General features: G+C 49.3%; 4 protein-coding genes across 4 annotated transcripts; 1 reads left to right on the forward strand and 3 right to left on the reverse strand.

Moving 5' to 3' along the window:
• Nucleotides 1-4197: 4197 nt before the first annotated feature.
• On the reverse strand, nucleotides 4198-5141 carry LOC135587584 (protein S40-4-like). The gene has a single exon (XM_065079161.1). It carries the CDS (start codon nucleotides 4942-4944, stop codon nucleotides 4456-4458), a length of 489 nt encoding a protein of 162 aa, XP_064935233.1. The 5' UTR covers nucleotides 4945-5141; the 3' UTR covers nucleotides 4198-4455.
• A 10727-nt stretch (nucleotides 5142-15868) lies between these two features.
• LOC135680294 (uncharacterized) lies at nucleotides 15869-16228 on the reverse strand. Its single transcript, XM_065194177.1, has one exon. The coding sequence runs from the start codon at nucleotides 16226-16228 to the stop codon at nucleotides 15869-15871; it is 360 nt and encodes a 119-aa protein (XP_065050249.1).
• Nucleotides 16229-18090: 1862 nt separating this feature from the next.
• Nucleotides 18091-19822, forward strand: LOC135587585 (aquaporin PIP2-4-like). Its single transcript, XM_065079162.1, has 4 exons — nucleotides 18091-18716; nucleotides 18816-19111; nucleotides 19212-19352; nucleotides 19499-19822. Exons 1-4 carry the CDS (start codon nucleotides 18404-18406, stop codon nucleotides 19610-19612), a joined length of 864 nt encoding a protein of 287 aa, XP_064935234.1. The 5' UTR covers nucleotides 18091-18403; the 3' UTR covers nucleotides 19613-19822.
• Nucleotides 19823-20035: 213 nt separating this feature from the next.
• On the reverse strand, nucleotides 20036-22552 carry LOC135680295 (uncharacterized). Its single transcript, XM_065194178.1, has 4 exons — nucleotides 22033-22552; nucleotides 21709-21753; nucleotides 21294-21408; nucleotides 20036-20387 (listed from the first exon to the last, which is right to left on the reverse strand). The coding sequence occupies exons 1-4, from the start codon at nucleotides 22051-22053 to the stop codon at nucleotides 20281-20283; spliced, it is 288 nt and encodes a 95-aa protein (XP_065050250.1). The 5' UTR covers nucleotides 22054-22552; the 3' UTR covers nucleotides 20036-20280.
• Nucleotides 22553-22562: the final 10 nt, after the last annotated feature.

Genomic DNA, 22562 nt, shown 5'->3' on the forward strand with positions numbered 1-22562 from the left:
TATTTTTTGTCTATCGCAGCAATCCTGCTCCTCCTCTTTCCTGGAGAGGGAGAGATTAAGGAGTGGAAGAAGAAGTGATGATGATTATTGAGGTTAGCTGATGACTAAATGTTAATATCGACAATTATTTTCGGTGCATGTCCTCACTAAAATTCATGTCTTTGAGGTGTGAAACTATCCCTCACGTCAGCATGTCCACCGGGAATCTCTACAATCGATTATGATGCACTCTCTCGTTTGAAGGATAGAAAGATCGGAGCCGAACGTAATAGATGATTGTATCATCTACCAAGTCGGCCTCTAGATTTTTATGAACATCGTTTATCTTTGTACAGATGATCGCGCATCATTTATGCAGGTGTCCAAGAATGGCATTGGCCTCCTCTAACGAGGGGAATAAAGACGCTTCATTCAAATGGTCTATAAGATTAATTATTAGTTATGATAAGATTAAGTGCCTAAAAATAATAATTAATATATATATATATATATTATATTTTTTATAATAAAATTTATTATATTATATTAAATGACACTTGGCGTTATATATGGATCGAAATCTAAAATATGATACTGAGTATAATAGTCTACTCCTCGATTCAGATGTGTCAACACGCTTAGAATTAAAATTCTTCGGATGCATTTATTTGGAGTTTTTTTTTTATTTTATATGTCAATTTGATGGGTAACATAGTAATAAGTTTATAAATCCCAAATACTTATCCATTTACTCGAACTTTATGAATTAATTTATTTGATTTAGACACAGTTTTGATGGGATAAAAAAAGAAAATTTTGTATATGAAAAAATATAAGCAGATCGTAACATAATAAAATTAAATAAAAATCACAATAAAATAGGACACCAAGATTTACGTGAAAGACTCCTTCAATATGAATGGTAAAAACTATGAGACAAGCTAGAGAAAATCTATTATAAGAATAATGAATATACAAATCTCAAAGTATCTTGCCCAAAACTCAAGCAACAATAACAAGAGAATAATTCGGATACAAGGATTATATCACTATGCATAATATCCAAATTTTTTCTAAAGTGATCACAGCAAGAATTTATTATAAATTTGATCTAACCTGAGATAAGAATATTACGTGGATGATTGAGAATAGTATTTGCATTGTCTTTGTCTTTTCCCTTTCTTTCTTCTTTTGTTTTTCTGCCCTCAATTGCTATTGTTACTTATCTCTTTTTCATAGTCATAGCTATCCCTTTTTCTGTTTTAGCTGCCACACTTCTTAGTTAAAAGAGTTAGAACTTAGGTTAAATGAGACAAAAAAAATTAAAATAAATTATGAAATATTAAAGCCCACCATGAGTTGAATAATGGGTCATTTGTCCAACAAGCTTGGGATGTCCAATTAAGAGATATAGCCAATTGTATAAGCTTATTGAATCTAAAATGAGCATCCATTATTTTATATAAAAGAAAAAGGATTAATTTCAGTGCAACTATCCACACGCTCGATATATAAAATGCAAAACAAAAACACTTTTTTTCTTTCGGCATACAATTCAGAATTTGCTGATTAGGTCAAAAATACATGCATGCAACTTTGACTTACCAAACATGTCATTTGGACCAGATCCATATATATATATATATATATATATATATATATATATATATATATATATATATATATATATATATATATATATATATATATATATATATATGTTTTTAAATCATGTGTTTTTTGATATTGCTAAAAAAAAATCTGTATTCCATTTATTTATGGACAATTATAACCATGCAATTCCTTATCACAAATAAATTATATTCCTTGGCAATAGACTCTCTCTCTTTCTCTCTCTCTCTCTCTCGCTCTCTAGTGCCTTTGGAAAGATACAGCAGCAGTGTGCAACCTCAAATGGTGAAAGTTTCTTGTTTTCGTCTTCTAAATCTGCAGTTCTTCTCAACCAGGATCTGCCTGAGTTGCAACGGATCGAAACAAGACATGATCAAAGCCTGCATCTGCTGAGATGCAACGAACGGAAACAAAAACAAAGTCAGATGGCACTTCTTATTCATTGTTGTCTGTGCAAAGTAGAGCAGCTTGCAGCCTCAAACAGTGTCTTGTAATCTTTGTTCTAAGCTGCAATGCTTCCGCATCAGGATCTGGCCATGAAGCAAGCAAATCAACTACGTCAACTAGTGAAGCATCTCACGTTCTGCTCTTACTCAACAGGTGCCAATCTTTTCCGGAGGAAGCTCTTTGTCTGCATTTTGGTTCTCTCTCTTGCCAACTCTGATGGCTCTGCCTGCAGTGGACACGTTAACATCAAGCTAAAAAGGCCGGTGATCTAATCCATCTACTATGAGTGAAGAGAAAAGGAGATGCAGATGAGGTCTTATGCATATCAATCATTTCCCTGTCTCATGAGCAGGAAAAAATGATACGGATTGCAGGTGGAGTCTCAGAGATTTTGTGTGGGTGCACCGGCCGGTAGACTAGCTAAATATGGACAAGAAAATTGGCCATCTTCTTCGTATATGTTTAGGAGAAAAGCATGGAACAGTGAAACCAATACAATTCAACTCGAAAGCTGCACTTTTTATCCTTCTAGATATTTGATTAGATCGATTTGATCTTATAGATTTTTTTTGCCAAGATCTAACTGATATTTATTTTTTGGCAAATTATGTGATACAGAATCACCAAATCATTCTTGCAAGAAAAAAAGAAAAAAAAAAATCATTGTTGAGATGCCTCAACCAGTCACTATCACCTATCCTTATCTTTAAGAAATAGATAAGACATGAATACCATGCTGAGGTGGTTTAAAAATGGAAGACACAACCATATCTTCAACCACAATAATAAATCGCTTGTCTTATTTTATTAATTTGTTGAAATACCCAATGTTGTCATCCTATCAACAATGCAAGACATTGGCATATCTGAAGGAATAAACAAAGAATAAGAATGGCTTCTTCCCATCTTTACCTACCATTATTAATTCAACATAAAGACCTATGTGGGGCTTTGGCTTTGTTGTGGCTGTGGATTCCCTCTCCAGCACCTGTTGCTTGATGGAGAGTGTCCATCTCCACCCCCAAAAAGGACAGTTTTTGTAGCAGGAATACGAACACTAGCATGGCATTTTCTTTTGTGAGTGTGTGTGTGTGTGTGTGTGTGAGAGAGAGAGAGAGAGAGAGAGAGAGAGAGAGAGAGAGAGAGCAATCTAAATGCCATATGAGATTCCACGATGCACTCAGCTTCAAGCATAAAGTCATCGAATTATTAGAGGAGGTACTGCAGCTTTTCTGCTAAGAGAATTGACTGTGTTCCCTGTGAGAATGACCAAATTACTTTTCATTCATTTAGCATATAACTATTCCAAAGCACAACAAGTGCTCTAAATTATGTACCAAACAGAATATGCCATATGCCAGTTTGCATTAAATATAATCCTAAAGCATATAACTCTAGTCCTAAAAGATGTGTCCATGCAGTGCACATAAGAAAAAGCACAAGTATATAAGCTTATATCTTCAATTATTATGTCTGCGTTTTTTGAGGCAAGGATGAAAGTGTCAAGAAAAGAAGGCACTGGATATCTTAACCTACTCTCTCTCCATTAATTTAATGTCTATCATTCAAAAGATAAAGCTTCATTTAAAGGTTATCATAAGAAACATGAAATGGGAAGAACTAGCAAGTCATCTCATTGCAGAGTAAATCAATTCACTTGTTTATAGTTTCTCTTTTTCTAATCTCGCTTTCTTGTATTGTTGATTATTTGCTCTACAGTAAGTACCACCCCACTTGTATAAGATAGCACAAGCACACATCATACCCTCGTTTTCTTCTTCGTCTTCCTTTGCTGTTCACGACATGTCTCGTCATTTAGATAAATTTGCCTACCAAATTTGTCCAAGTAGAAATCAGCAGTTCTACTTGTATGGTTTCTCTAATCACACTCCTGCATTTTCCTCTATCGGAGGCTGCAGAGTCTCTCACAAAGGGTGTTCCTCACCACACTGTTCCTTGAATCCCATCCTCCGAGATGAATACCAGCCTTAACCAGTTCTCACACATATGAAGTAGATTGGCTTGTATCAGCAAACAGCAATTCGATTCTCACAATCAAACATTGGGATTTATTCTCTGGAAAGCACCGAGAGTACGCAAGTAGCGATGGAGGAACAGACACGCTTTACTCTGTTTCCATGACATTGATTTGAACTTTGGCATTAAATTGGGCACTCCAAGATACAATCCATGGCTTCAGAAAGTTAAATACGTAAGCTATAAAACTTCAACCAAGAAGGGGAAAAGGAAAGAATATATGAGCACAAATCCATATATCCTTGCAGATATACATATACGAGAAGGAAAAAAGATGGCTTTTTGGTGGCAAAAACGGCCTCATTTGCAGTCTGTCTCTTTGCGTTCCGCTAAATGGTGATGGATGATCGATCGAAGGGGTCAGTCCTGGAACCCAGTCTTCTCCCAGATGGCATTGCGAACGCGCCTGAGGTCGCGGCCCTTGAGGGTGCAGCCGACCCCCTCGTGGACAGAGAACGACGCCGCACGGCTCCGCCACAGCAGCTCGTGCGGCGGGATCATCGGCCCCCCAGCGCCGCCCTCCTCGCCCTCCTCCTCCCACCAGCCCCTGGCGCTGTTGCTGCTACCGCCGCCGTAGTAGCTGCCGAGTATCTTTGACCAGTCCGGTATGTTCACCGGCAAGGAGGCGGCGGCAGCGGCATCGGCGACGGCGCGATCTGCCTTCTTGCTGCGCGCGGAAGAAGCCCGGGAGGAAGGCGCCGGCTTCGGGAACTCGGCCAGGCGCGGCTCGATGGGGCTTCCCCAGACGTCGGACTCCTCGAACTCGTCCGCGTCGAACCCGGCGGCGGTCGGCGTGAAGAGGCGGTGCGCCGCGTGCTTCGCCGTCAGCTGCTGTCTTCCCCCCGCCATGATCAACCAAGCTCTCGTCTTTGTATTCTGTTTCCTCGCAGAAAGCCCCCTCGTCTCAACTATTCTTCACGACTCGGTCCTTGGTCTGCGTAGTTTCGGACCACCGAAGGAGAAGGGAAGAAGACGAGGAGGAGGAGAGAGGGAAAGGGAAAACCCTGTGATTGGGCGCTTCCTTCTTTAGATTTCATTGCTCGTGAGAGCTTGTTATTATAGAGAAGCCTTCACTTGGAAGAGGCCTTGTGGATAAGGCTCTTGTTTCTCTTTCTTCCCCGATGTGATGCTGCCCTTCGACCTGCTTTTTATTTACGATACTGCCATCGGGCTGGCTTCACGCCACCACGTCGCGTGTTTCGTTGTTTCCTCGTTAAACACGTTCTGATATTTCGCGGAGCACGGTAGCCTTTTGGACCTGGATTCCTCCCGTTGAGAATAAAAAGAGGTGCTATCTTGTAACTAGCGTGATCCGCAAGAGTAGCTTGTCGTACTTTTCACCGTGGCCGTTGGATGGCGTGGTGATCCGAAGTATCGAGGGCTAGGATGGGAGTGACTGAGGCGGGGGGAGGAGGAGCGGCAGGATGGTAATTCGAAATCAAAGGTGATCCGCGTTTTGTCGCGGCCGCGGCCGGGGCCCGCTGCGGGACACGCGTCTACCGGCATCGATGACGCGACGCGACGCGACGCGCAAATAGCACGGCCCGATAGCGCGGGGTAGCATCACCGCACGTGAAGTGGGACCCACGTTGTCCCCCTCCTTCCCCTCTCCCTATCCAGCGCAGATGCGGCGCCGTGGCGTGACAGAGTGGGAACAGGCGGGACCCACTGACAAGCGTACACCCTCGCGCACTAAAAGCTTCGTGGAGGGAAAAAAGAAGGGACGTGGCGAGACGCCACTGGTCTTCGCACGTGGGGGATGAAAGGTGGACGTGGTACGGCACTGGGCCGAACTGAGAAAAGACCCGGCACGATTTTTAAAGCAGGGATGCCGTGAGCGACACTCTTTCCCGTGCTGCCTCCCGACGGTGACTGCTCTCTCATCGTCACCATGGCGACCGTGATTCCCTACAACCATTGCAGCGTGATCGACACCAATCTTCCGGTTCGCAAGGTGAATTCACGATTTCCTGTTGAATCTGATTCGATGCAAATCATGCAAAGGGAAATTTTTTTGTGGGCGGTAAATCTAAATGCCACTGCGAAGAAGTCCAAGCGGAGGCTTGTTCTTCCTAGAGCAGTAGCCATGGCTCGCGGAGCTGTAGCTTTCGGTGTAAAGACTTTGATTGCAACGCCATTTTGCATCGCGTTCAAAGCTTTGCTTGGGATTTCCAAGTCAACCCCTCCTTGTCATCATTCATTGATGCGTCTGCAACAGTGGTTGTAAACGCTTTCAAGTCTTTTTTTTTTTAAATGTCACCGACTTCTAGATGATTAAAACCTTGGCTTGGCAGTCAACCGGTCATGGATTTCCGAACGCAGTAGCTGAAGATTACCTGGGAGTCACTGTTCCTTTGCTGATGACCAAAGGTGATGTGCAGGATAACCTATCGGAGCAAGGAAGAAAGGATTAGCTGTCTGCGGTGGTGACAATATCTGATCTTCTTCGTTCGTATCCTCGGCCACATCAGTGTGTAGTTGAATTCTCATGAGAAGATGGGCTCAGGCTCACCTGTCTCACCACAATGGAAACATCAGATACAACTCTTGGTTCGAGAAGAACATGCATTGCCACATCAAGCGTAAAGGGATCTCTGTTTGCCGAGACGTATTTATGAATGTTAGAGCTTGATCAAGATACATATTAGACCTTTCTTGGCAGCTTATGATGCTGGGAATAAGAAGAAGTCAGCCCCAGAAGTTTGAAGTCTCTCGTGCTTGTGCCTCGAGCTGTCCAATTCTGCTTTACTTCTTAAACATATGCCATGTGTAGATGATCAGCAGGCTGTACTCTCACAACACAATGCAGCTTCTATTGCATGAGTGACAGAACTATGACAAATGCAACCCTGAGATTCACATGTAGATGGTAATTGATTTGGATCAACATCACATTTAAGAAGCTACCTAACCTTTTTTGCAGATCGAAGAGATGTGGACATATAGTGAGATGATAAATTACAGAGTTCGAGCATCGTTGTCATGGTTTAAAGAATTAGCATTGGAGAGAGAGAGAGAGAGAGAGAGAGACCTCTGTGCAGAAAGTTAAACATCTACGTAATGGGTTCTCCCGAGTGCAATCCAAACAGTACGTTATTCTCGGAGAATCCAGCCTTGGATTTCGGACAAATCGGGGTTTGGCTTCTTACAACTGACAAGTTATAATCGAGTGAACTTTGGGAACCAGCCGTCAAGCTTATCGATGCGCTTCACCACTCTCTCTCATCTTGTTTCTTAATGCGATTAATAGCTGTCTGCGAGTGGCAACGGAGCTTTGGTATTAAGGAAGCAGGACCTTTCTTGGAGCTCCCTCCCATATCTAGTCCTCCTCTGCTTGTGTGTCTGCATGTTCATGGACTGCGCATTTGATCTCCGTCCACCATGGATCAACGGCATGACTAGTTACGAATACTGGACTCGCACAAAGAGAGGCCCGTTTGTATCTGCCGTTTTCTAAGCCCAGGAACAACACAAACGGATTTAATCAATCATGGGCAGTGAAACGATCAGTAACTCTTCCCAGTAATATTCAAGATGTCATTAGCTTTCTGACAAAGCCAAGATTGACATTGTGAGACAAATACATTAGATTTTCCTCCTATTTCACTCACTGTGGGTGTCTTCTGTATTCTCTCTCGGACATGTTGTTGGATCGTCAAGGGAAAAGAAAGCCAAGAAACAATAGCAAAATATGCACTTCTGACCCAACATTCAGGAGTAGTAGTAATCTTTTATGCACTCATTTCAGATGTTCTGCTGATAGTGGTTTCAGTTCATCATCCGTGGAAGGAGATGTTGTGGGAAATAATGTTTCAGCCGTGGCCACGGGGCCGACGCGGCTCGGTTCGGGTTCAGATAATGGGGGATCTTTCCGAGACGATCTTCGAATCCGCCGAGATGGTCGGGACGGGGTCGCCGTTTCCTCTGGGCAGGAACTCCTCGCCTTCGCATCCGGCGGGGACCTTCGACTTCGCACCTGTACAAAGGTCGGGTCGGGGTGCTCGGTCCGACCCCTCCGACGATCAAGTCAGATGATGGTGGTTAGGGGATCTCTTTTTCCTCCCCCCTCCCCGATGAACGAGAGAGTATTTATTGAGAAGCTTACTGCTTTTTGAGCTACCCGCTTGTAGGCGTGGCGTAAAGAATTGAGCTTGAGCAGGGTGTTAATGTGCCTCGGTGGGCGTTCTGATCTGTGTTGACCAAGTGCTGTGAGGCGTTATTTGGGATAGCTAACGTCACATGAGTCTTATCGCAGTTATTATCCTCATCATATTCCCCCCCTGAAAGAAGCTATTCGTCGGTTGTCATACTGGGAGTCCGATGCATGGTTTCGGCTTTGAGAAATTGTCCCTGTTGGGCGTTAGTCGGTCCGTTGCCAAGGGTGCGGGGGTCGTGAAGTTTCATAGTCAAGGAGGGTTGCGTGCGCAGCGATGACCCCGGGTAGTGTGTGGCCAAGGGACACAACCCAGTCGAACAGGTCGGGCAGAGGCTATGGTCCCGAGTGACAAGGAGCACAATGTAGGCGGGCTGGCTGCGCAGGTGTGGTCTCGGGGAGCATGGAGCCGAGGAGCACGATGCAGGCAGGCTGGCCACGCATGTGTGATCTCGGGAAGCATGGAGTCAAGAAGCACGACGCAGGCAGGCTGGTCGCGTAGGTGTGGTCTCGAGAGGCATGAAGTCGAGGAGCACGACGCAGGCGGGCTGGCCGCACAAGTGTGGTCTCGAGAGGCATGGAGTCGAGGAGCACAACGTAGGTGGGCTGGCCGCGCAGGTGTGGTCTCGGGAAGCATGGAGCCGAGGAGCACGACGTAGGCGGGTTGGCCGCGCAGGTGTGGCCTCGGGCAATTGGCAACCGAGGTACACACCCAGGAAGGCAGGCTGCGCAGAGCCGTACTCGGGTAGTCAACAGCCGAGTAGCTACTTGCGTTGTTGTCCCTTCATACCAACTTACCCGTGGTGGGGGACTGAGAACCCTTGCCTTGTGAGTTCTTAGGGGCCAGCTCTTTGCGTCGCTGCATGCTTTCAGGCATCAAGATCGAGGCGCCAGGGCTCTGCCGTTTGCTTGGCTTGCCCCTGAGTTGCTGCGTTAGGCCTTCATTTATGGCGGGACGTCCTTTAGCCTCCCTGACGCGACGTGGCGGGCAGGCGAGCACTTGAGTGGGCTGTCACCCACTTTTGGGAGGCGAAGGGACGCTGGTTTTGGCGGAATCTCTCCTTTAAATAGGGCGCGTCTAGCTTCGTTCCTATCTCTTGCTGCTGAGTCTTCTTCTTTGGATCTCGCCATCCCCTTTCCAGTCGTTCTCCTCGCCTCCAACGTCGCCTCTCTTCTCCAAGTAGACCCTTCCTATTTCCTTTTAGGGTCAGTGAGGATGACCTCCTCTTCTTCTTCTTCTTCGTCATCCTCCAATAGGGCTAGGGAGAGACCACTTCTATCGTCCCCTGTCTAGTCCTCCAATGGGGAAGCGGTGCGGGCCCTTGAGGCCTTAGCCGCACGACCTCGACTCCACCGTGAGCGGGTCATCGCTGAGGAGACTCCGATAACGCTATAGTATCCTGGAGGATTATATCCTTAGCGCCCCCGAACCGGGGCAGCGGGCCTACGACCCGATTCCAAAGGGTTTTGCGCTAACCCTAGACGCCCTAGAGGCGAGACTGTGCCTTCCCCTTCACCTCGTCATTGTCTCTTGCATCTCCCTGTGGCGAATTTCGCCATCCCAGGTGGCGCCGAACTCTTGGAGCTACCTAGTGGCGTTCTTAGGGGAATGCCACTACGTCAATATCACCCCCACCCATAACCTTTTCCTTTCCTGCTATCGTCTTTCCAAGGGGTTGGGGGTTACTTCCTGTTAGCCCGAGCGGGTTTTTGAGTCAGGGGGGCCCCTTCCAATTGTGCTAGGGATTGGGGTTTCGGGGTCCGGTGGTCCGCGAGAGTGATTGATAACACCGCCCCGAGCCTAAGCGACGAAGAGCGCCGGGATCTGGGGAGGCTCAGGGAGGTTCTCCCCAGCTCCCAGGCCATCCGAAACATGATCGAGCGGTGGCTAGTCGAGATGGGTCTCAGTCTGATGCCTCGGGGGTACGTTAATAGTGCCCAGTCCGGATATTTCGTGGCTCACCCTTAGTCCTAACTCTCGTCCGACTTCTTGCAGAAATGGTGAACCTCGGATCCCTTCTAGGCGGTCGGGCGTCATCGGCTTCTTCTCCACGCCCGTCGGCTGACCCAAAGCCCGACTCAAAGGATGCCCCGTTGGAGGTTGAGGCCGAGCATCCTCGGAAGAAGGCAAAGATCACTGCCTCCAAGGGAGCTGAGGCGGCCCCGGGACGAGTCGACCGAGCAGAGGCGGGCCCTCTTCGAGTTACGATGGGGCCCAATCGGGAGGCGACAGGGAAGGACCCGCGCCCTCCCTCCGTGTGCGACCTGTGCCGACTACCCGCGGGCGCCGATGAGCCCTTTCTATTGTAGGTGGTGGGCAAACTCCCGACGGGGGAGGCAAGCGACCCCCTGGTCGCCCGCTAGGGGGGGGTTGTCCCGGGGGGACAGAGTGTGGGCCAGAGGAGATTCCTTCGCCGCATTCCTCCGAGGTGCGCTCCATCCCAATATGGCTCGGGATATATACACCTTGCCCTCGGAGGCTTTACTTGGCAAGTCAGCCAAGTCCCTGACATTGGTAAGTATTGTGCCTACTACTTCTAGTTATTCATCCGACAGTATTCCTCCTGACCTCTCCTCTTTCTTACGGGGCCTTCACTACACGACAGCCCTGATAGATCGGGTGCGTGACGCTGGCCGAATTATCGGGGGCCTCAATGGGCGCAATGCCGAGCTGCGCCGCCAAGTGGAGGAGATCCGAGCCGGGGCGGGCCCGGAAGCCATGGCAACCGCTGAGAAGCGCACGACGGATTTAGAGGCGGAGGTGGCTCGCCTCAAATCAGAGCTCCAGACATCCGAAAGTTCGAATAAGGAGCTCCAGAAGACTTTGCGGGTGGAGCGGACCGAGCTTCGTTTGTTGAAGACGGAGGCATGCACCCTCAGCAAAAAGCTGGAGGAGGCGAAGGCAGAAGCAAGAGCAGCTTCCGAGGCACTTACCGAGGAGGCTCGCCTCCGACCAGACAAGGACAAGGTGCTTATCGAGACATACAAAAAGTCCAAGGGGTTCGAACTCGGGCTGACACGGATGGGGCAGGTTTCCTTCGAATATGGATACCAGATCGCCCTGGCTCGCTTCCGTGCATGCCAGCCCAGCCTCGAGGTAGGGGAGGATCCTTTCACCTCCCATCCCGAAGATGTAGAGGTGGATATGCTCGAGGACGTCCCTTTCGACGATCGCCTGGAGGTCCCGAAGGAATAAAAGGGTCCTGTAATTTTTTGTAGTTTTTTCTAAGGGGTCGGTCGGTTTGTAAGTCAGGGTTGAGTCCTGTAGTCCTAGTTTTTTCTTAAATGAAAGAAATTTTTTCTTCTCTTGAATATTGCCAACTTTTGCCTTCTCACACGAAAAACTTCTTAAGGTTTTGGACGTTCCATGTCCTTGGCAAAGAACAGCCAGCCATCGTCGCGAGCCGGTACGTGCCCGGTCGGACAATCTCGACGATACGATAAGGTCCTTCCTATTTGGGAGTGAGTTTACCGTGCACTCGAGTCAGGTTACTTACCTCGGCCCTGCGCAGCACTAGATCGTCTAGCCTGATAGGTCGGGGGCGCACCCTTCTGTTGTAAATTCTAGCGACGACTCTTTTGTAGAAGAGGTCCTTCAGGTGCACGTCGGTTCGCCTTTCTCCAAGTAAGTCCAACCCGGCTCGGAGTCCTTTATCCGACGTCCCTTCGTCATAAGATTCCGTGCGTGAGGTGATAATCTCCACTTTAGCGGGTAGGAAGACCTCGACGTTGAATGCTAGGCTGTAAGGGGATTCCCCTGTTGCGGTTTTAGGCGTGGTCTGCAAGAACCATAAGACGCTCGGGAGTTCGTCAACCCAAGTGGATTGGGTCGCAAGCGTTCTACTCCTGAGTTCGCCCAGGATGGCTCGGTTGGTCACCTCGGCCAGCCCGTTCGTTTGGGGGTGTGCAACTAAGCTGAACCTCAGTTGTATCCCGTATGTCGTGCAAAACTCTTTGAACCGAGCACTGGCGAATTGCGTCCCATTGTCGGTGATGATGACTATGGGCAGACCAAACTGGGTAATGATGTTCCTCCATACGAATCTCTCCACCTGACGCTCTGTGATTGCTGCCAACGGTTCGGCCTCGACCCATTTGGTGAAGTAGTCTATCCTGACAATAATATATCTTCGTTGCCCCAAAACTGGGGGGAACGGGCCAAGAAGGTCCATCCCCCACTGTGCGAAAAGCCATGCGCAGTCCACGGGCGTCAGCGGTACCGCCGGTTGCCGGGGTGTTGGTGCATGCCTCTGGCATGCGTCGCACCTTTGCATAAACGATTTTGCATCTCGGTACATAGTGGGCCAATAGTACCCTTGATGGAGCGCCTTAAATGCCATGGTGTGCCAACCTATGTGCTCACCACAAATACCGTCGTGGACCTCGGCAAGAACTGACTGAGCCTCTTCGGGCTCCAGGCAATGCAAGAGGGGGCATGAGTACGACCTCCTGTATAACCGTCCGTCGATTTCACAGTACCAGGCTTGGGTCCGGCACAGGCGCCGAGCCGCGGCTTCATCCTCAGGAAGCGTCCCGTGATGTTTGAATTGTAACATCTCCTGCACCCATGTTATTGGTGGGCCAGCGGTGGCCACCGCTGCGACCGTGATGGCGCGGGTGGGGAGTTCCTCCACGTCGGGCTCGCCCTCGGGACCTGATCTCGAGGCTAGTTTTGCTAGCGTGTCCGCCCGCTCGTTCTGGTGTCTCGGCACCCTGGATAATGTGAAGCGGGAAAAATGGGCGGTGAGAGCCTTTACCTCCACCAGATACTTCGACATGGTTGGGTCCCGGGCCTCATACCTGCCGGTGAGCTGTTCGGCTATCAGCTGCGAGTCAGTGAGGACGTGTATGTCACCCACTTGCATTTCGACGGCTAGTCTGAGCCCCGCCAATAGTGCTTCGTACTCCGCCTCATTATTGGTGGCCTTGAATCTGAAGCGAAGGGAGCGCTCGAACGAGCGCCCGTCGGGGGCTTATAGCACCAATCCGGCCCCGGCGCCTTTTCGGTCGGATGATCCGTCCACGCGGAGGAGCCATTTCGCCTTTACGCATTCCGGATCCTCGCCTTCGAGCTGAGTCAGTTCTGAGATGAAGTCGGCCACCGCCTGTGCTTTGATGGCGGTCCTCGGGACGCACTGAATATCAAACTCACCAAGCTTTACTTACCACTTGAGGAGGCAACCTGCTAGGTAAAATTTAGACAAAACCTGTTGGAGTGGTTGGTCGGTTATTACCTCAATTGGATGAGCTTGGAAGTAGGGGCGCAGCTTCCGGGCGGTCAATACGAGCGCCAATGCCAGTTTCTTGATCAGGGGGTATCACTTCTCGGGTCCGTTAAGGACATGACTAGTGTAGTAAACCGATTGCTGCTCTCTAGAGGCCTCCTTGATTAGGACAGAATTTACTGCATGTCGAGAGGCGGCCAGGTAGATACCTAGCTTTTCCCGAGGGGACACCGAAGCGAGGCGAGGGAGCGAGGCCAGATGCTCCTTCACGTGGGCGAAAGCCTCCTCGCATTTTGCTGTCCACGCGAAGTCCTTGGGATCCTTCAGAGCCCGGAAGAAGGGGAGGCACCGGTCGCCTGATCGGGACAAGAATCTTGACATGGCGGCGAGCCTTCTGTTTAGGCGCTGCAACTCCTTAATTGTCCGAGGGGCCTGCATGTCGATGATTGCCCGTACCTTTTTGGGGTTTATATCGATTCCCCTTTCATGTATGATAAACCCGAGGAATCTGCTCGAGTTGACACCGAAGGCACACTTGGCGGGGTTGAGTCGCATGTTGTACCTTCGTAGTGTGTCGAAGGTCTCGGCCAAGTCGGACAAGTGAGTCATAGTCGTGCGACTTTTCACAATCATATCGTCAACGTAGACCTCCATGCTTCTTCCTATCTGGTGAGCAAACATTTTGTTCACGGTCCTTTGATACGTAGGCCCTGCATTTTTCAGCCCGAATGTCATAACTTTGTAGAAATATACCCCTTGGTCGGTGAGGAATGCGGTGTGCTGCTGATCCTCGGGTGCCATCCTGATCTGGTTAAAGCCGGAGAAGGCGTCCATGAATGAAAGGTAGGCATGACCGGCCGTTGCGTCGACTAACTGATCGATCTATGGGAGGGGGTAGCAATCCTTCGGACAAGCACGATTAAGATCGGTGTAGTCAACGCACATCCTCCAGCTTCCATTAGGTTTCTTCACGAGGACTACATTGGATAACCAACGTGGGTACTTGGCCTCTTTAATGAAGCCTGTCGCCAGAAGTCGCTCTACTTCTCCTCGGACGGCCTGTTGGCATTCGGGAGCAAGACGTCGAGGCTTCTGTTTTACTGGCCGCACGTCTGGAGAGATGCACAGGTGGTGCTGAGACACCTTAGGGTTTACGCTGGGCATGTCAGTAGGTGGCCAGGCGAAGACATTGACATTCTCTTGAAGAAGATTAATGAGTTGGGCTCGCTCTCGCTCAAGAAGTTCTAACCCGATCTTGATCATCCGATCTGGGCGTCCCTCCTGTAGTGGCACATCCACCGTAGGCTTCATTGGCTCGAGGTGTTGGGACAGCCTTTTCGCTTCTCAGGGGTCTTCGAGGGGCGGTTCATCCCTCCTCTTGCGTAGGGAGACCGCGGTCAGGTATGAAGGTGGCTCCCGCTGACTTCCCCGACTCCCGCATGGGCCGGGAACTTCATGGTTCGGTGGTAGGTGGAGATAACCGCTCTAAACTTATTAAGGGTGGGGCGTCCCAGAATCGCGTTGTAAGCGGTAGGAAGGTCGACTACCAAGAAGGTTGCCATTACTGTCTTTGTCCTCGGTACTTCTCCGAGGGTTAATGGCAATGTGATTGCGCCCAATGGTGAAATTGATTCGTCGGTGAACCCGGTGAGCGCCAAGTTCATAGGCTCTAGGGTGTCGCGGAAGAGCCCGAGCTTCTGGAAAGCATCCAGATAAAGGATGTCGGCCGAGCTTCCAGTGTTGACCATGATCCTTTTCACTCGGGCGTTGGCGATCCTAGCGGTCACTACCAACGCATCATCGTGTTCAGGCTGCTCGGCTCTCTCGGCGGGAAACGTGACCTCGGGCCCACGCCTCTAGTCTTCGACCGTGGCAGCGCAGGCGTATGCTTTCCGCCCAGACATAATGTTTCCCCCAGACGCCGGGCCGCCCGTGATCACGTCGATCTGTCTTTCGATGGGGAAGGTTTTTTATCCTACCGTAGATAGCGGTCGAGGTGCCCTCTTCGAATCAGCTCCTCGATCTGTCGCTTCAACTCGCGGCACTCCTCCGTGTCATGCTCGTTTTGCCGGTGGAAATGGAAATACCGCATCTGGTCCGCGAGCTCTCATGGGCTCCTCATTGGGTTGGGGGTTCGGAGGAGCCCCTTCTCCTTTATCTGGAGAAATATCTGCGTTCGGGATGTTCCCAAGGCGGGGGGCGGTGACCTCGGCGCGGACGGGTCGGACTAGTCCAATCTACACCTCGGCGGGCCAGGTAGCTGCCCTCGTGGCGGCTCCGTCCGGGGCCTTTTGTACTCCTTACATCTCCCTGACATCCAAGCTTCCGTCGCAACATAGTGGTTGGCTCGCTGAAGCATCTCCGAGACTGCGGTGGGGGGTCGTTCCATGAGGGACTAGAAGAACCTAGAGGGATGGAGACCCGCCATGAATGCCTGCATCAACAAGGAGGGGTGAGCATATGACAAACCCCGGATTTCCGCGACGAATCGATTTACAAAATGGGAGAGGGGTTCGTCCTCTTTTTGGCTTAGTCGAAGGAGCAGGGTGACGGATGGTTTTGGTTGGGCCAAAGCTAGGAAGTTGAGCTCAAACTCCTTGGCAAGCTGATTGAAGGAGGCGATTCCCCCGGTCTTCAGGCCGCTGTACCATGTGTGAGCCGACCCTCTCAGGGTTGTAGGAAATGCCCTGCACATCAGAGCATCTGAAGTTCCGTATAGCGCCATCTGAGCCCGAAAGACGGACACATGGTCCATCGGGTCGGTGGTGCCGTCGTAAGCATCCAGGGAGGGAAGCCGAAAGTTCGCGAGCACCGGCTAGTCCCGTATTTCAGCCGCGAATGGCGACCCCCGGTGTGCATCGTCCCCTAGCTCTCCCTTTGAGGCACGGACCTCCTTCTGTACTTCTTCAAGTCGTTGACCGAAAAGGCGCAGTTGGGCCCGGAAGGAGTCCGTTGAGCCTGAGGATATCGTCTCCTACTTGGGTTGGCCGACAGGGTTTTCCATTGCTTGATCTCCAAGGGGAAATGCCTGGGTCCGGGGTGAGCCAGGGAGCGCCGGGGTGGTTGCGTGAGCAGGCGCAAATGGCTCTAGTCGACGCGTAGGCTGGGCCGCCGACGGGTTTGTTGATTGGGAAATGAGCAAGATGACAATCTACACCATTCCCACCAAAGTTCGGACCTGGTGGGCAAGGTCCTAGAAGGCCTCGGTCGACACGAGCGAAGGGACGCTGGGAGCGCCCTCGGGCGGAAGCAGACCCGGTTCGTTGAACAAACGCCAGTAGTGTTCCGAGGTCGTGACGAGGTCGTCTGCCCATGGCCTGTCATGCGAGGGGCGCACGGCCGACGCCCCTGTTAAGAACGATCCCTCGGTTGGGGGTTCGTTGGGGTCAGTCTGAGGATCCCTCAACATTCGGGCCCTCCTTCTAGCGCCAATCTGTTGTGAGAAACAATCTTTGAGCCGTGGCCTCGGGGCCGACGCGGCTCGGTTCAAGTCCGGATAACGGGGGATCTTCCCGAGACGGCCTTCGAATCCGCCGAGGTGGTCGGGATGGGGTTGCCATTTCCTTCGGGCAGGAACTCCTCACCTTCGCGTCCAGCGGGGACCTTCGGCTTCGCACCTGCATAAAGGTCGGGTCGGGGTGCTCGGCCCGACCCCTCCGACGATCAAGTCAGATGATGGTGGTTAGGGGATCTCTTTTTCCTCCCCCATCCCTGATGAATGAGAGGGTATTTATCGGGAAGCTTACTGCTTTCTGAGTTGCCCGCTTACAGGGGGCAGGCTGGTAGCGTCTGACACTGGTGTTGACGTGGCGTAAAGGATTGAGCTTGAGCGAGGTGTTAATATGCCTCGGTCGACGTTCCGATTTACGTTGACTAAGTGCTGTGAGGCGTTATTTGAGACAGTTGACATCACACGAGTCTTATCGCAGTTATTATCCTCATCAGGAGACATCACGAATTACGCACCACCTAGAGACAAAGATGAGCTATATAATTAATTAAGATTCTTCTGGTCCGGCCCTCATATCATCACCAAGATGGCAACCTAATTCATAAGATCAATAAATGGTTTTTGGTGATCTGGAAAGCTAAATAAGTCTTGGATGTTGATTTTGGAGGGATCATCATCTGACATTAAAAATTGTACACCTCGTGCGGAACCTATATGCATGATTGGGCAACTCGAGGGCGGAGTTTTTGTAGCTGGAATACTCTGGAGATGAGACGGGCGACGTCGATGACGCCACCTCTTTCTTCACCGCCTATTAAACGCGGGCCACAAGCCAACTTAACCGACGCAAAAAGCCAACAACAAAATCTAAACTATCGAGCCTCGGATTGGTTCCGTGTCCGGGCGCCGCCGACCGCCACTTGCTCTTCAGCCATCCACGTGGCTCTCTCTTATTTCGCTCGTTTCTTAAGCCGGTGGTCCCCTTTCACCCACGTGGCGAAACGGGCTGTGAATAGTAACCGTCCTCGACAAAGTTGCGTTGATCACAGTGCTGCGCCTTTAATCGGTCATATCACCGGTCACCTGCGTCTGTGTGAGATTACTACGAGCACCTATTTGCCATACCCTGCTTCCATTACTTCCATCAATGGAAGAAACGACACAGCCGACACAGGCATATAGCATCCCTCTCACGTACCGGCGGTGGTCGAGCATCTGACTTGGAACAGTACTGCGTGGTGGGGCCGACAATGGGTTGATGAACTGCGATGATGATCCACCGATGAGGATTTGGTCGGTCAGGGGCGGCATATTATAACCCTAAACCTCAATCCATCGGTAGCAAGATTGCACGGAGAGAACCAGCTCTCCTGCTGCTACTGTTCGTCACCCATGGCCCATAAATAGCTCCAACTCTCCCTCCTTCAAGCGCACAGCTTAGAAGTGCTACTACTTGTCTTGTGGTTCGCAACTGCATCGATGGCGAAGGATACCGAGGTGGCAGGACGCGGCGAGTACGGGGGCAAGGACTACACCGACCCACCGCCGGCGCCGCTCATCGACGCGGAGGAGCTGACCAAGTGGTCGTTGTACCGCGCGGCGATCGCGGAGTTCGTCGCGACGATGCTGTTCCTGTACGTCACGGTGGCGACGGTGATCGGGTACAAGCACCAGTCGGACCCCAACGTGAACCCGGTCGACGCCGCGTGTAGCGGCGTCGGGATCCTCGGCATCGCGTGGGCTTTCGGCGGCATGATCTTTATTCTCGTCTACTGCACCGCCGGCATCTCCGGTTCGTCCCTTTGCTTTGTGACAGTACTCGTTGCTTGCAGTCTCTACGGTAAGTATGCATTTGCTGACGGCGCTCGTGTGGGCGATGCGGCGCACGCAGGTGGACACATCAACCCGGCGGTGACGTTGGGGCTGTGCTTGGCGCGCAAGGTCTCGCTGGTCCGCGCCCTCCTCTACATGGTGGCGCAGTGCCTGGGAGCCATATGCGGAGTCGGCCTCGTCAAGGGATTCCAGGAGGCCTACTTCGTCCGCTACGGTGGCGGCGCCAACGAGCTCAGCGCCGGCTACTCCAAGGGCACCGGCCTCGCCGCCGAGATCATCGGTACCTTCGTCCTCGTCTACACCGTCTTCGCCGCCACCGATCCGAAGCGCAACGCCCGTGATTCCCACGTGCCGGTCTGTAACTCTCATCACATACTTACATATGTGTACGTCTGTCTCTCTATACATATACATAATATATATATATGTGTGTATCTGGCGTTCTTCGCTACAGGTTTTGGCTCCTCTTCCAATTGGGTTCGCAGTTTTCATGGTGCACTTGGCCACGATCCCGATCACCGGCACCGGCATCAACCCTGCGAGGAGCTTAGGAGCTGCCGTCATCTACAACCAGGACAAGGCCTGGGATGACCAGGTACATCTCGATCTCTCCGCAGTAGTCATGATATGTAAAAGAAAAGATAGCTAGTGATATCTGCATTATTAGCTCATGGATTAATGACTGCAAAGAATGGAGATGAGCGGGCACTTGCTCAAATACCTCATTTGATGTGCTTGCAGTGGATCTTCTGGGTGGGGCCTTTCGTCGGTGCTGCCATTGCTGCAGCCTATCACCAGTACGTCCTGAGAGCGAGCGGTGCCAAAGCTATGGGGTCCTTCGGGAGCAATGCATGACGACACCTCCGTTTCCTCTTCTACCTCAACCAGAAGAACAAGCCTCATCTGATGTTGATGTCGTTGGGCATCAACTCATTTCTTCACCTTCATGAACGCATTTGGGTGCTGTGTCATGTTTCTCTGCATTTCTCTTCCACTTCACCTTGTTTGCATCATCAAGAATGTACTCCTAAAGTGAAGATCTATGAAGTGTTGTCCTTTTTGTCATCTTCACACGCTCTGGTGATTGATAGGCTCAATCAATAAAAAGGGGTCATTTCTAGCTTCTCCAAACAATAGCAAACCAGAAGGGATAGAAGATTCAATACACATGCCAGTACATAATACATTCCTGTAATAACATTCATGCGCCAACAAAGTAACCATCTGCTAACTTGGATTAAAACCAAATACTTGAAGAGGATATTTATGAAAGAAAAATTAAGTAAATTGATCAGTAAGGATCATTAGATTGGCAATTAAAATGTGTTGTACACGTAACTTGGGGTACAAACTCTAGTTTTGTTTACGACAACAATACACAGCACAAAGTTGAAATACAATAATTTCAGAAACAACAATCAAAATAGAAAATTTAGGGCTTTAACATTAAAAACAATATAGCACACAGAAAGAAGCAACTGCATCTTTGTTGCATTTGGATAAACTGTGTACTGAACTCGCTATCATCCACGTGAGCTGAGATATATGATGAGTGGCCCCGATGTCCCATCTACAGCTTTGTTCCAAATACCGGCAAATAGATAGCATCTTATTGTCATAGATCTCTGTCCTATTTTAGAAAGAAAAAAACACAATATGTTGATAGTAGGTAGATAGGCCGGTTACAATAAAAGACATAGAAAAGTCGGATTTCATTCTGTGACAAGAGAATATTGAACTGAAGCTAACATTTTTGTTGTTTTGTGTTTCATTAACTTTGTTAAAATTGTTTTGTCACAAGTGAAGAACAGAAATGCCAGATACTTACATTTAGTATCAACTAATATATCCATCTAATAATAAGATTCGATCACAAAGAACCACTGCACCAAAAGTGTTCTGTAAATTCTGGCATGAACATCTTATTTATGGCACATCCTTCTTTCTCATATTAAAAATCCTACATGTACATTTTCCTTATAGTACAATAAATTTTGACAAATACTAGCAACTTACATGGAAAGACAGTGACCATTAAAACTTTTCACCTGGTCATTTACTTTTGCTCCATTCTGGTGCTAGGACAGCCACAACTTTCAGACACAAGCTAAGAGTATGCTTCTGCCTAAAAGTTATTCCTAAGATTTTTCAGAACAGTAAAAATGTACACCAAGTTGCTATTCCAATGAAGAATGTCACGATGCACACTAACGCCTAATTGCTTACAGCAAAAGCCCCCCATAACAGCATAAACCGGGACAATGTGAAGCCGATACAAACCCTTCCAATCGTCCAAAGTTACCATATCAAATTGGTTCAGCTGAAGCAAGCCAGAGGTCATCCTCCACATACAGAAAAGCTTTCAATATCTATCTTTTTGGATTCTGAAATGTAGATCCAACCTAAGTGGATGCACAGACTTGCATCAAGTTTGTGGCCTATTATGATGACTTGCCAACTTGGTTGTCACCAGATAGCAAATTATTTCTATGAAGGAAACAGATTCTTTGCTAATATACCATATAGAATTTACAACCTTGCACAATACATGTCTTGGAATTCAAATACATGGTGCCCAAGAGTTTGTCCAACATATCCCCCAAAATTCCATAACACGCAAGTCCTGTTTGCGGAGGAACAAGGTCAAGAAGCTTCAATTAATACGTTAAAAGATGACTCTATTTAGTTGATGTAATACATTTCTTTAGTGTGTGTGCTCACTCATCAATTGTTCACAATCATGGAACCACAATGTCTGACAACAAAGATCAGATGTTGGCATTGGATAATAGAATTAATGTGAACTAGTAATTGAAGGAAAGAAGATTTCAGCATGTCATGAATTCTCCATTAATATTAAAACTAAGAATATAATTGCGAATGAGATCGAACCTACCTCATACTAAACGAATCTGTTGTCAGTGTATGGCCCTGCAGTTCTGGAAAAGGACCGAAGCCGTGAAGGCGGTCCCAAAGGCAACACCAATAAGACGCTCCTGCATCAACAAGCTCCATCAAGATCGTTCCTTCCCCCAACAGAATATATAGGTTAATCTCAACTAGTTACTCTCCCAACCAAAAGATCTACATACATGCAAAGAAAGTCATTATCCGCAAAGGAAGAATCGATCGCAAGGCAACGTTTTTTATAGAACCTAAAAATCAAGAAAGGCTGGTTCCGACCATACGGAACAGATATTCGAATCCAAAGCCGAAGGAATCGAGGGCTAGATTGGGAGAAAGAGTAACATTTCGAATCGAAATGTTCCATTCACCTGAGAAAGGATACTGATCATATTCGCCGGTCACGCATTCAAGTGATTCCTTCTGCCCCCTTTCCAAGGGCGTGGAGAGACGGCTATGCGATGGCTACCGCGGCGGAGTCCCAACTGCAAGTACTCTCTCCACAGCTTTGCACGAACCGGGTCAGGCCGGGTTCGCTGGTCGCGAGACGGGTTCTGATCGGGCTTGTATACAGAGGAGGATCGAACCCGGCCCGATCAGCCTTCTGATCGGGCTTGTATACAGAGGAGGATCCGAACCCGCTGAAATTTCGGATGTCTGCAGGATTCGCCAAGTCAACAAACCGTTGACTGACGTAGCTCACATCGCAAGAACGTCCGTCTCACGATAACGCGGGCAACGCACGTTGATATGTCCATAATCGACCGTCCGATTCATCACAACGGCCAGATCTGCGCTTCGTTTCTTAAAACCCGTAAACTGCGGCTACATCTCCCCGCTTACCTGTCACCAGGACGCGGGAAGACCAACGTGGCCGCGCGTGACTCGTCCAACTTTGGCC

This window comes from Musa acuminata, chromosome BXJ1-8 (assembly GCF_036884655.1).
Source record: "Musa acuminata AAA Group cultivar baxijiao chromosome BXJ1-8, Cavendish_Baxijiao_AAA, whole genome shotgun sequence".
In the NCBI taxonomy this organism is placed as follows: Eukaryota; Viridiplantae; Streptophyta; class Magnoliopsida; order Zingiberales; family Musaceae; genus Musa; species Musa acuminata.

Excerpts from the sequence above, each read along its gene's own strand:
- LOC135587584 (XM_065079161.1), bottom strand. The coding sequence starts at position 4,944 with ATGGCGGGGGGAAGACAGCAGCTGACGGCGAAGCACGCGGCGCACCGC.
- LOC135587585 (XM_065079162.1), top strand. The coding sequence starts at position 18,404 with ATGGCGAAGGATACCGAGGTGGCAGGACGCGGCGAGTACGGGGGCAAG. Across the intron at positions 18,717-18,815 it reads CTGCACCGCCGGCATCTCCG|GTGGACACATCAACCCGGCG; the intron begins GTTCGTCCCTTT and ends CGGCGCACGCAG. Across the intron at positions 19,353-19,498 it reads ACAAGGCCTGGGATGACCAG|TGGATCTTCTGGGTGGGGCC; the intron begins GTACATCTCGAT and ends ATGTGCTTGCAG.
- LOC135680295 (XM_065194178.1), bottom strand. The coding sequence starts at position 22,053 with ATGATCAGTATCCTTTCTCAG. Across the intron at positions 21,754-22,032 it reads TGATCAGTATCCTTTCTCAG|GAGCGTCTTATTGGTGTTGC; the intron begins GTGAATGGAACA and ends TTGTTGATGCAG. Across the intron at positions 20,388-21,293 it reads CAAGACATGTATTGTGCAAG|GACAGAGATCTATGACAATA; the intron begins GTTGTAAATTCT and ends TTTCTAAAATAG.
- LOC135680294 (XM_065194177.1), bottom strand. The coding sequence starts at position 16,228 with ATGGACCATGTGTCCGTCTTTCGGGCTCAGATGGCGCTATACGGAACT.